Source organism: Copadichromis virginalis, linkage group LG7 (assembly GCF_057382275.1).
Source record: "Copadichromis virginalis isolate Kocher_CV1m ecotype Utaka linkage group LG7, C_Virginalis_male_GT1.1, whole genome shotgun sequence".
Taxonomy (NCBI): Eukaryota; Metazoa; Chordata; class Actinopteri; order Cichliformes; family Cichlidae; genus Copadichromis; species Copadichromis virginalis.
The window spans coordinates 30,881,311-30,894,310 of NC_140624.1; the positions used below are offsets into that span (position 1 = coordinate 30,881,311).

Consider the following 13,000-nt stretch of genomic DNA (forward strand, 5'->3'; position numbering starts at 1 on the left):
TATTTTGTTTATTTGTATTTTATTTGTATTTTCCTTAAGTGTGTCAAATATATATTTTCTCATCTAAATGTCCACTGCGCTGTGAGCCAGGGGGCGGTAATGCGCCTTAACATTGGTCAAAGGAGCTTGCAAAGAACATTGGTTGCCAACCAAGAAGAAGAAGAAGCTGTGAGCCAGGAGGGAGGGGGTTAGTGAGTGAGTGATTCGTTCGCTCGGTCTATGATTCAGCACAGGAGGGAGGGGGTGAGTAGCTCAAATGTGCTGTTAGCATGTTAGCAGCGCAATGCTACTGTGAACCGAGGAGCTATTTTCTTGATGTGAGCTTCTACTCAGGGGGTTTTCTTTCAGTTCAGAGCAGAAATGCTTTTGTTACGAAACTGGCTGTTGTTTTTCCCCCCACAATTTTAATTATAAGCTAGATATATTTCTACTAATGGAATTAGTTTGCTAACAGCAACAGGGATGAGTCAGTGAGTCAGTTGGGCTTGTGAATCATGATTCACAAGTCAGTAAAGTGATTCTCGAGTATTGAACGATTCGTTCACGAATCGAACATCACTACTGCTCAGACATTTTGAAGAGTGACTCGTCGGAGCTGCTCGGACTCTCAGCTTCTGCAGACTAAAAAGGTGAGAATCCGCTCGTTATGTCATAGTGATTGTGCAGGTAGGAGAGAGAGGCTGGAGAGACAGAGAGCCAAAGAAGGAAGGAGGACTCAGATAATGTTCAGATAAACTCTGTTTGGAGTTCGTGGCGAAGTGAAAGTGAAACTAAGCATCAACAAGTGTTTTTTTTTTGAGTATTTTAGTTTTTTTAAAAACGTTTTTCCTGAAGAGTTTTCAGAGACTGAAAATAGTTTCATAACAGATGTATTCATCTGTACGGGATCTGAGTTTGATCTGCGTCATCACAGCAGGAGCAGGGCTTGCAAAATCGCTAGCCCGACGTCCCGGGGCTAGCGATTTTTCCAGTCGGGCTACCATCTCTGCCCTGCCTGTCGGGCTAATGTAGGAAGGAAAAATATATGTCAATGCTTTTGCATTCTTTCGGAAATGTAGCTGGGTAATTATGTCATTGGCATCGGTGAGCCACTGTCAATATGTGACATATTGAATTCGCGCTTGTTTTTTGCTTTCACTTTGCAATCGCGCGAACTGTGTATAGATAGGGACAGTACTGATTGGTGAGTGATGATAATTTGCACACCAATTCCTCTGACATCGTCTTATTAATCGTTAGCTTACTATGCAAACATGACAAGTGAAATCTCCCGCAGCTTAAACATGTGAGAGGTTGATCGCGCAGAGAATCGCTGAGCTTATGTGAGTCCGTGTGTAAAAGCAGCAGGATTTATATTTTAGTTCTGCTGAGCCAAATAAGACAGGTCAGGGTGAAGAAGTGACAGCCAAAGAAAAGCTTACCACAAAACGGAGAAGTTATGACAAATCAGACTATAAGGCAAAAAGAAAGTGCAGCTTTATGGTTTCATGGACAAAAGAATTTCTGTGGCTGCAATATGACAAGCTATATAATAACCAGTGGTGCACATAAGTGGTCCGCAGGTGCGCATTTGCTGTCAAAATAGTTGCAACACGCGTTTGCGTACATAAGATTTTCTGGAGGAGGACAGACATTTGTTTAGCACTCTTAAAGATGTCGAAGAAGCAAGCTCCTTTAAGCAATTACTTTGGTTTTCCTCCACCTCCAAACAAATGTCAGAAGGAGTCCGAACCACAAAAGAAGCACGTATTCTCGAAAAAGTAGTTGCAGGAGGTGAGCTGGCTTCAAACAAATGATGAACGCACAAAGATGTGGTGCAGAATGTGCCCTGAAAATCCCACTCTAGCGGACAAAAACAGTGCTTTTTATATGGACGCAAACGCGTGTTGCAACTTCTTATCTGGTGCGCATCTTTTATTTTGACAGCGAATGCGCTGCGCACATGCAGACCACTTATGTGCACCCGTGTAAATAACATGATGTTCTGCCGGGTGTGTTGTTGGTTTTCCCTCGATTTCTGAGTCGACAAGCATCTTTGTTACTGGGACCAGTCATTTTAAGAAAGGCCCCCATTAGAACCCATGAGAAATGCAAGAAATGCATTATTGCTCAGTCTGCAATGTCTTTCCCAGAACAAACACCAGTTGCAAATAACATACTAAAAATAAACCTGAAAATCAGTCTAAAACAGCGTACTATGTTGCAAAGAGTGAACTACCACTGGCACAATTTAGCAGTCTTTGCAAACTTCAAAAAGCAAATGGCCTCGATCTTGGTTCCACTTGTCTCTTACCTGTGATTTCAGTGGAAATTTCAAATTCAGGATCTGACACAGACTGATTCATGTCCTACACACACTGAAAAAAAGGGACTGGCCATCTCTTGGATTTATGTAAGCATCTTGCATGTATTTAACACAATTGCCTCATGTTTTAAAGATAAATGTAACTATATAGTGTAAAAACTACATGATATGCAGAAAGGGTGTATTAAATTGTTTATATCATGTTCAGGTGAAGTAAGTCAATAAGATAGCAACGTTAAATCTCGTGAAACCACGCGTGATTTCATCTCGCGGGCTTTGGATCGTGGTTTAAAAAATGCATCCATCTCAGTCAAGTCGAGCAGCCAACTCTACGTTTTTTGGTATGTCTTGATTTTTTTAATTAATATTTACCATATTTCAGCCAAATGTAGTTAAACGTCTAAAGTGCCGCCATGTAACATGCTAAAAAAGAGCCGTTAGCTTATTTGCTGTTTTATCTGTTATCAAAGAATTGGCGCTTTTTCATTTGAATTTGTCTTTGGCACAAGAGCCGTAATATCACATTAAACCTAATTACGAGGCACTCATAACATAATTTGGTTTTCTGTGTGAATAGATTTGTCAACTGACTCTTCAGTTACATTGTGTATTTACTGCACCGTGGTGTTAGTGAGATTTTGGACATTGAACAGCTTTAGCTAATATCATCAGCGGTATTATGCTAGCTTACATCCCTACCCCTCCTGCCCTCACCTGCTGTCCTTTTGTTTTTGTTTTTGTTGATGCACATTGAGAGACCACATCTATTCTGCATTTCACCAGGAGTCAGCTGATGGATTGTGGGTTCAAGGTGTTATGGTAAGAAAGTATATTCTATTTTCGCTTAAGGTTTCTGTAACTTAATTATAATAGGTTTTTTATAATTATTAGGTGCATGCATACTCAAATAGACCACCCTATTAATACAACTGAGAAATCCAAAATCTGCCATAGGTTTGACTTATACCTGTATGTATTGTCAGAAAGGTGATTACTGGACTCACATTAATGCACACTTGAACTAAAATGAGGTTGTAACTTGTGGGTTCTTGGGTTGCAAATCAGAAATAAACATCTTTGGATTTTTTTAATCCCATAAGATCTGGAAACACAGTTTTTATTCAATAAAACATTACTGATTATTAACCAAGCACAGTGCCTGCTGTTATTTCAAAATAATTTTATGTCATTTCAGATGAAATGCAGCATTCCAGTGCATCCCAACCATGCCTTTACAGGTTTCTGACGGAGCTGAGTTTCTCTCTGACAGTCTGCTGAAAGTGTTTGCAAAGTGATCGGGGGAACAGGGCACAAAGCTAAAGGATGTAGCTGCCATGATGACAGTAAGAACTTTAAAATTCTTTAACTACAAAGTGTATATGTATTGCATTAGGTCAGTAAAAGATTTTTATGCTGCATCCATTGAAACAGTCAACTATTACCTGTGAGTACTGATTCCACCGAAAGGATGCCATAATTTTCGTCATGCATTTACTGGCCCACTGAGAAAAATTGATCTTTTTAAAAAAATAAATGTTCTGGAAACTATATATCCATAAAGTTGATGTCAAACAGGAACTTTTGATATTGCTTTGTAGATGCTGGTGTTGCATGTTGACTGGTTTAAGTTTTGGTCTGGGATCATTTTCTTCTCTGCTACTGAAAAGTTCACAAATCTCTGTTTTCTTTGTTATAATACTTTAGGATGACATTAATGCTCAAAGGGAGTCTCATCAAAGTGCTCCGCATCTGTGTGAAAGACAATTGCAACATCTTGGTGCAGGAGTTCATGGTGAGTGTTTTATGAGTAGATTGTGGCTTTGCAACATTTTAAAATGCATTTAGTTATCCACTTGATCCTCATTGGACCAGTTAGGACCAGTAGTCCTCTTTAATAATTTGAAGTTCACATGAGGCCTGGTAGTGAACTCAGCCGCCGGCCCTTGAGGCCCCACCCCTGTATTAGGGGTCACATCAGTGTGAAAAAACTTTAAATTTGTCATTCTAGTGAACAAAGGAAAATCCCACCAATATTTACATTAGCTTTTGTTTGAAAAAAAAAAAGACCAACAGCTAACCAAATTGTGGGGCTGAAAGTCTAAATTCTAACATCTTCTGAGTGACAAAACCTGGATTTCTGATGGGCCGGTGTCTTTCTAAGAAAAACTAATGTAAAGCATTTGAAATTATGTTTTTCACCCTCTCTTAGAAACTCTGTTAGACCATGAATGGCAGCATGGCAGGCCACTCTTTGGCTATAGCTATTTACTATGTTGCTTGCATTGGTTTAAATTACTCTAACATTAGAACTGGTAGATTCAAAAGAGATGAGTTTAAAAAGGAATCTTAAAGAAATGTTTTGTGTTTAACCAGGACTTGACTGAGGCCACTGCACAGATTGAGAAAACCACAATGAACATCTGTCTCCAGAGGATGCACCAGGCAATGACTTTTCTGACGTTGGCATCATCATCGAGGGTATAGTAGTTCTTCAAGATCTGGATAACGTGACCTTTGCAGTAGCCATGCTGTTTGGACCTTTTTTATTCCTTCAATATGAGTTACCCATCACAACTCTGCTACACTTTTGAGGTGATTCAAAGGGTGGTAATTGAGTTGGAAGCAACTCAGCTCTCAAGAAAAGCTCACAACTAAGACAAAACTGCTCCTGCAACGAAGCTCACTGTTATGCATGTGAGGTGACCAGCTCTAGGTGAGAAGACATTTAAATCTCACACTTGTTCTGCTGCATTTTTGAAGCTCAATTCCAGGAACAGATCGCAGGGTTCATTTTTATATACACTGCAACTGCCATGAGGACGAGCCGTTTTTTTGTTGTTGTTGTTGTTGTTTGTTTTTCCTTTTGCTCTGTACAAGTTCTCTGTCTGTTTGGCAGCATTTTTAAATTTCTCTTTGTATTTTTTCTTTCTTTTACTAGTGAAGAGATGTAGCGTGAACAGTTATACAGTCTAAATATCCCATATGGGTCGTGTGAAATGGTATTTTCAGTTTCATTCAGTTGAAGTAAGGAACGTTGAATATTTCTAAGCTTGCTGTTTTGAACCAAGATGTCACAGTATGATCAGTGCCGTAATTTTTGACAGTCACTGTATCAATGTTATTTTTGCATCTCTTGAATAAAGGTTTTGACCTGCAAGTGCTAATTTCTTTAGTTATTGGGGTAAAATGGGTAATGTTAATAGGAAGGTGTTTGCCAATTCAGTAACCTAATTTAATGTTAATGGAAACTAACATTACCTCAAATTGTTTAGTTATAATTGTTGTTTAACTGAATCTTGACGTCAGAGGCCTTAAATAGAATGTTTTGTATTGTTCTTTCCCAACATTTTTCAAAAGAAAGAGTCTAATTTCTTTGCTGTGATTGATTCCAGAGAACACGGAAGAACTGACATTATTTAACTGTTGGTTTATATAGATTCAGTAGTGGAGTAATGTCAGTTTAATTCTTTACCTACTGTCAATGCAGTGAAATTAGACATTTTGTTTTGAAAGGTTACTGGTGGATGCCAGCAACCATCTTGGAAGAGAACAATATAATCTGTTATAAGGCCTCCATTTGAAAATTGTGTATTTGATACTAGAATATAATAGCAAAATGTAATTTGAAGATAACATGTAGTATTTAAGTGACCAAGTAGTATTGGGTAAAAGTTATTGAATGGTGTTGGGATAAAGTGAGAAAATTGTGAAGGATTAAAATATTTCAAGAGCTCAAATTACTTCATCAAAACATGTTTAAGTCACATTTTATCAACACAAATTGCACAGGTTTATTGAACATGAATAAATTGTGTTAATTTAACTCAATTGTTTAAGTTGCTGCCAAAGCAAAACATCTGTGTGCAACAAATGTCCACCATTGAATTAAGTAAATCCAACAACATATTTTTTTCAGTGCAGTTCTTACAAGTTCATAGAAATTTCTGTTCAATTAGAACCAAGTATTTGAATTGATGATTGTAATTTTTATACAATGTTGTAATTTGTTTTTCAACAATTTTTTGATTAATGTTTTGTTTCCTTTACAATATTATACTTTAATGTATAATATTGTAAAGGAAACAAAACAGGAAACAAAACATCAATCAAAAAATTGCTCTTTTTTATTCGGGCTACTTAAATTTATTTTGGGCTACAAAAAACTGAAGAGTCCCTGCCCGAAGGGCTACCAGGGATTTTGAAATTTTGCGAGCCCTGAGGAGAGTTAGAAACCTCAGAGCTGGTACACAAAGAGAAACATGTTCAGGCTCTGTATTCACAGATCTTTGCTGTAATAATTTTTGCTGCCCTGAAAACTGATTTTTTTTCTAAGAATTTCCCTGAAAGTTCAGATCCTGTAAAGCATAGCAAGCATAGCCAAGTTCCTTGGTTGCAATTCTGTTAGAAGTGATGATGGTGAAGACAATAAGAGGATGAAGAAATCCCTGCAGAAAATTTTTCAGATAACAGGTCTTAATAAAGTGCCGTCTGAACCAAACAAAGAAATAGAAATATTGTCTGGGCACACAAATGTTTCACCTCCATCGTCCCCTCACATCATCATAACCCGCTCATCTCCATTTCCCATCTTATATGGAAACTAACAAATCATCCTGAATTCAGAATTACTTTGTTTTTCATGGCGTCTGTTGGCACTTTTTGTAAGACCATGTATATCACCTGTTAATAATACATTTTGCTTTGTCCTCTGAATGCTTTGTTACATTTTCTTGTTAGTCAGACTGAACTATTGTAAACGGCAGTAATCTTTTCTTTTTTTTGTAGAAATTTCTGCAAAGTTTCCAGTTGATCAGTCAGGAGGTCGATTCAACATTTTTCCACTGCTTTGAATAGTATTAGAACATCTGGTGGTGCACCCTCACCCTCTGCTGACATCACTGCTAGCATCGACTAATCACCAGACACAAAGGCATTAGCACAATAACCACCGCTCACCTTCACCACACCGTAAGGAATCATGGGGGTTTCAAAGTTAAAGAAAATGCTAGATGATTTGTGTCTCTGTGAAGAGGTTAAAGTAGAAAAAACAGGTCTCATCATTGATGGTGCAGCTCTGTACTATTGTTTGTATTATAACTCTGATCCAAAGCTGGACCAGCGCTGTGGAGGAGATTATCCTGGATTCAAAGATGAGGTCTGTAACTTTTTTAAGACTCTGCAGGACTGTGAAGTCACTCCATACGTCATCTTGGATGGAGGCTCAGATCCTGACAAGCACAAAACACTTGTGTCTCGCCTTGGAAATAAACTAAAAAAAGCAAAGACAATAGCAGAGAGTGAGCCTGACGCTGTGCCAAAAGGATGTAACGTCTTACCACCTCTGGTCAAAGATGTCTTCATAGAAATCTTGAAGGAGAAAGACATAGAGTTTAAACAGTGTTTAGGAGAGGCAGACCCTGAAGTTGTTTCTGCTGCAAATCAGAAACAATGTGCTGTGCTGTCCCATGACGCAGATTTCTGCATCTATGATGTGAACAAAGGTTTCCTTCATCTCGACAACTTTGAATGGAAAAGAAAGAAGGATGAAAAAATTCCTGCTAAGCTCTACACACGTTCAAAGTTTTGTGAGCATTTTAAATTGGACCCTGCTCTCATGCCAGTCTTTGCTTCAATAGCAGGAAATGATTATTCAATATTAAAAGACAATGGTACCTTTGCAAATGAATCATCTTCATCTGGTGAGTACAGCATTAAAAGACTGGATGGTATACTCAGGTTTTTAAGTAAAGTGAATCTGGATGGTTTGAACGACTCACAGAAGAGAGAACGTGCTCTGAGTCAAGCTTTAAATCATGTTGGTGAAAAAGAGAACAAAACATTCAAACTTGCCATTCAAAAATATGTTCAACCAGAAAAAACAAGTTCTAATCTGCCTTCGTGGATGCATGAAAATATGATGTCTGGAGAACTCACCACTTTCGTCACAAGTGTTGTGGATCAGAAGACAATGATGCTGACTCCAGTTGTGGAGGACTTTTCACAGCACAGTAGTTACACAGCTGCTTACCGTATCAGACAGTACTTCTATGGACTGTTAATTGGAGATAAGATGTGCACTGAATATGACAGGGATAGAGAAGATATCAAAGACAAGCGTGTCCCATCAATACTCCTCAGCAGTGATGAACAGAAACAACTGCAACTAGAGCGTCTGCATAAGGTACTGAGGTTAATCATGAAATATGTGTTTAATTACTCTGACAGGTCATAGATGTGTTTCTGTGGTACACGTGAGCATCTTGTCTGTGTGGTACCTCTCTGTGCAGGCTCCTGAGGGTTTGCGTCGCAGAGTGTTTGAAGAAGCTCTGCAGGTTCAGACTTCAGCCTTAGAAAACATCCCCGACCAGCTGAAGCTGCCAGTCTGTGTGACTGTTTTCTGGTTCAAGAGGCTACACCACCCAAAACCTGAAACTGTCCACTGCCTCCACGCCCTCCTGTTGGGGTTTGTGTTTGACCAACATGGTCCAGGTGAGTCTCACTGGGTAACATGATGGATATTTACAACGAAATGCATAGTTACAAGTCACTTAATTAGGAACACTTGTGACAGCTCTACAGTTTCAGCTCCATAAAGTTGATTATTCTGTTTATTATTCACGGTCAGCTGTCAGCAGGTTAGTCTCTCTGAAAGCAGTCAGCAGATGGACTGTAGTCAGAGTTTCTGTGACAGCAGCAGCACTGATGCTTCCACATCAGCCTGATCAAGAAGACAAACTGCTGCTGGTCTCTGGTTCTGTGTCACTGAAACTTTGTCTTATGTTGTCTGTAGAGGACGAGTTTGAGAGGAAGAGGAAAGCTTTAAAGGATGAAGGTGTGAGTAACTGGCAGCCCCGTGTGGCTCATGCTTTCAGCCAATGGCTGTGCTGCATGAGGCAGAGCCTCCACCTGAACCAGCTGCTGTGTTCCCCTCTACCAGAACCTCAGTGTGCCCGGTAAACACCAGACCAATGATGCGCTCCACAGATGTTTAACACACTTCATCAACTTTAACTGAGATTTTCTGCTTTGTCAGGCTTTACTGTGGACCTCTCCTTCATCGGCTGGCAGATGAAGACGAGATTGAAGAAGTACAGAAAACACTGAGAGGAGAAAAGAAGGAATTATATGAGAATCTAAAGACTGCTTGTAATCCATCTTCTGGAGAGGGATCCTCTCAGTCCTTGATGAGTGCAGCTCCCTCTAATGAGAAGGGATCACAGCAAGTCCAGAAACGCAAGAGGGAAGAAGAGCAGAGAGACTCAAAGCAGAAGAAAACAGATTATTGAGACCAAGTGATGCTGCTGCTCCTGAAGCTCTATTCTGTTACACTTCTTTGTTATTCTCAGAAACTTTGTACCTTTTCTGCTCTCACTTTAGCTGTACTCTGTCTTTTGTATGCTCTGCATTGTCTATACTGAATGTAAATTGCAGAAGCATGGAAAGGAGTGTGAAGGGAATTGAAATTTGGGACAACAAGGCTGCCGATTTAAAGTAAAAGAGAAATTTTTATTTGGCCAAAGAAAAACATGCAAACCAAAATACAAAAGGAAACAAAAGCTAGAGTCCAGAAATACACAGAAATAATCTGATTAATGTGCCACATGTTGTACAAAGCACTTTGAGTGCTCTGGGAGAGTAGAAATATAACAATCAGTCCATTTACCTTTTACATGACAAATGACAGTTCATGGCGGTTTTATGTCACACAGTATCCACAGGAAGTATCATGATGTGCAACAGCAGGTTAAACTCCAGTGAGATTTAGACTGAACATTGATCATCATTTTACTTATTCTGTTTTAACAGCTTTATGTTGTTAAAACAAGTTATGGTGACAATTTGTGTTACTGTGAGATGTTCTCTTCTGTCTTAACTTTCTTTTATCCTGTTTGGTTTTGAATTGTCTCTTGGGTATAAAGCTGTTTCTCCCCCTCACCCCCCTTTCTGCATCCTCAGCATCACTGACCATCCTGAAATAACACAGGTAAGATCACTGCAAATGTTGGGATCAGGAAATCAAGATAAATTTAATGTAGAAGTTGATTTTTTTTTATCATCCTCATTTTTAACTTAATCATTGAGAAAAGGAAGAATTGCCAAGGGGAAGCAGCTTTTTGTGACGTATAGACGCAGATGTGTTTTTTCCAATATTGTCTATCATTATTTTAGATATTAAGATATATTAAGAACCAGTGTTTGCAATTTTCTTGAACATGGGATTATGTACCCTAACATATCAAGTGTGCTTAAATGAATTGGTCCTGGTGGAATTAATCTATTTGTATTACAACTACAGATAAGACTTGTCTGCATAAAGAAATAAATATTAAAAATACAGTGGTTTTGTTTTTGGCTTTTTAATGAGGGGTCAGCCATGTTGAATTAGCCATATTTATAACAACCTTTTTAGAGAAGTGTGTCAGTGTGCAGCTATTTTACAATAACATCCCCATAACGTCTTTCAGACTAAAATATCTTAAATTTACATTCAGGTTTAAATTTTCCTAAATATGATTCTGCAGTAGTATCCTTTGTGTTACAATGTTACTTCTCTGACTTTAGCTGAACAGATTCTGGAGCTTCATAAATGTGTTTCAGTGTTTGAAACATGGAGAAAATCTGCCTCTTTGTTTTTTTTAAACATATATTTATTGAATTTTGTATTCAGAAACATCCAACACTTTAAACAACTTGAACATATGGCAGTAAGAAAGTACTAAGAACACAAGACATTCAAAAAACAAATAAAAAAATGTTAATAATACTAAAGGAAATTTAAAAAATATAAAATAAAAAAAAAAGTACAGGATAGTCTGTACTGTATACATTCCCAAATTTAGTTGCATATTTTCATTACATTACTCTCTCTCCAGTTCCTCAACGTCCCCGGTCTTTAAAAGCTCCAGAAACATCTTCCAAATATCAAAAAATTCTGATGATCTTTTCCTAACCACATAGGTCAGTTTCTCAAGAACTAAATTTACATTGTTTAACATTGGTCAAAAGAGGGGCCACCAACATTCTTTTAGCATATAGCAATACAACGTTTGGCCTGGAGTAAGCAAAAGTCAACCATCTTTCTCTCTGTCTGAGTTGAAATACAGTCATCTGAATAAATGCCTAAAATACAGACCTTAGGACTTAACCCTTTAAGACCTACCATAGAACCAAGTCCGCCAGAGCTTATATTATATTTTTACATGGTGTGGTGCCATTTTTGGGAGCATTTCAAGTTGCTATACATCAATACATCAATTATAGCCCAGATTTTAATAATATGTATTCATTAAGTGCATAGTAATTACATAAATTGCAAAAAAGTGCAATAAACTACAAAAAAATTGAAAATCGTTTTTGCTTTTTTAACATATATTTCTAGTTAGAGAAATTTAAGAGGCTTATCCCTCAAAACTGTAAATACAAAAAAGTTGCACAAAATAGTTTCCCACCACAGGAAATTTATTTTGAGTGCCTTCATAGTTTTATTTTTGAAATACACCAATTTTTATATACTGCAGGAAAAACGAAAATAAATATTATACTGCAAATTTGCAAAAAGGCAGCATATGCATCAAAATAAACTATTTCCAGCAGTGCAATATGAGTCCTAAGCATCCCAGAAAAGACAAAGAAAGTCATAAAGTCAAAGATAACTTTTAAAAACACCAGTATAAGCCCTGAGGCCCTGATGGTAAAAAAAAACTACATTTCCGCGAAAACGACGGCACTTCCGGTTTCGGGCAAAAGTTCGCGCTGACGTCTATTCCAACGTAGGAAGTGTTATGAACAGCTGATTGGATCGGCAAAGCGTGTTTCTGGAATATTATGTTTTTGTTGCTGCAAGTGCTTTTTATGCAGTTTTTGCAAAGCTATATGTGGAAGGAAACCGTGACCTAGTTCAAGCTGATGGCATAAGATGTAAGTACATCTCCTCCGGTTTCATATGCAAAAAAAATTATTGCACTAGCTTACGTGGTTGCAGAGCTACCGGGATTTAAAAATAGTTACGCAAAACAGAGCGTGCCCGCTCTGACCGGCTCTAAAGGGTTAATGGGACAGGGAAGATGTGATCTGAGAAATATATTTTAACACTGAGCACCAAAACTTTTGAATCTTTTCACACTCCCACAAACAGTGGTACAATGAACCTTTGTAACCAGTACACTTATAACCAATGTTCCCCCTAAGCTGTGCACGTGCGCAATTGCGCACTGCTGGCACGGTCTCTGCGCACAGAAAATTTGCGTTGCGCACAAAAAAAAAAAGATCTAACCTGATTTGAAATTAAAATTAAAACTTTAACAATTCTGTTTTGCAGTGTTAGTCAGTAAGTGACTGGCTGCTCCTGTATGGGATTACAATGATGCCACCTTATCCCATAGTCCAGCCAATCACGCGATTCACATTCGTATATACGCAGCTAATCAACGTTGACAGGCTATGACAGCGTCCTTATGTGCCGACACCGGTGTTTTAGCTAGCAAAGCGGCTGATGTGGAGTGAAGCCACGGTAATGACAACGTGTACAACCATTGGAGATGTGAGCAGGACAGACGGAACAATTGACGGAAAAAGTGTGGACTTTATACCAGTTTTTAAATTGTGTTGATAGGCCACGTAAAACCAGAGTTGTGATAAAAATATCTGCAATGTTTGGTTTTCTTCCTGAATACTGTCGTTGTTTATATTTACTGC

General features: G+C 38.3%; 1 protein-coding gene and 1 long non-coding RNA gene across 5 annotated transcripts; both read left to right on the forward strand.

The window, feature by feature from the left end:
• Nucleotides 1-246: 246 nt before the first annotated feature.
• Nucleotides 247-10,874, forward strand: LOC146705345 (single-strand DNA endonuclease ASTE1-like). The gene is made up of 5 exons (XM_085462996.1): nucleotides 247-629; nucleotides 7,091-8,486; nucleotides 8,593-8,794; nucleotides 9,096-9,258; nucleotides 9,339-10,874. The coding sequence occupies exons 2-5, from the start codon at nucleotides 7,284-7,286 to the stop codon at nucleotides 9,589-9,591; spliced, it is 1,821 nt and encodes a 606-aa protein (XP_085319122.1). The 5' UTR covers nucleotides 247-629; nucleotides 7,091-7,283; the 3' UTR covers nucleotides 9,592-10,874.
• LOC146705346 (uncharacterized) lies at nucleotides 2,349-5,462 on the forward strand. Of its 4 annotated transcripts, XR_014921344.1 has the most exons (6): nucleotides 2,349-2,392; nucleotides 2,514-2,646; nucleotides 3,061-3,124; nucleotides 3,501-3,648; nucleotides 4,010-4,097; nucleotides 4,679-5,462. It is a non-coding gene; the product is annotated as an uncharacterized LOC146705346 (long non-coding RNA). The 4 variants fall into 4 exon arrangements; XR_014921343.1 differs by having other exon boundaries at nucleotides 2,360-2,646; XR_014921345.1 differs by having other exon boundaries at nucleotides 2,360-2,646; nucleotides 3,089-3,124.
• Nucleotides 10,875-13,000: the final 2,126 nt, after the last annotated feature.

What these genes read in the sequence shown, in the direction of transcription:
- LOC146705345 (XM_085462996.1), top strand. Translation starts at nt 7,284, where the DNA reads ATGGGGGTTTCAAAGTTAAAGAAAATGCTAGATGATTTGTGTCTCTGT. An exon ending in AACTAGAGCGTCTGCATAAG is followed by an intron (nt 8,487 to 8,592) that starts GTACTGAGGTTA and finishes CTCTCTGTGCAG; the next exon opens with GCTCCTGAGGGTTTGCGTCG. An exon ending in CCAGAACCTCAGTGTGCCCG is followed by an intron (nt 9,259 to 9,338) that starts GTAAACACCAGA and finishes CTGCTTTGTCAG; the next exon opens with GCTTTACTGTGGACCTCTCC.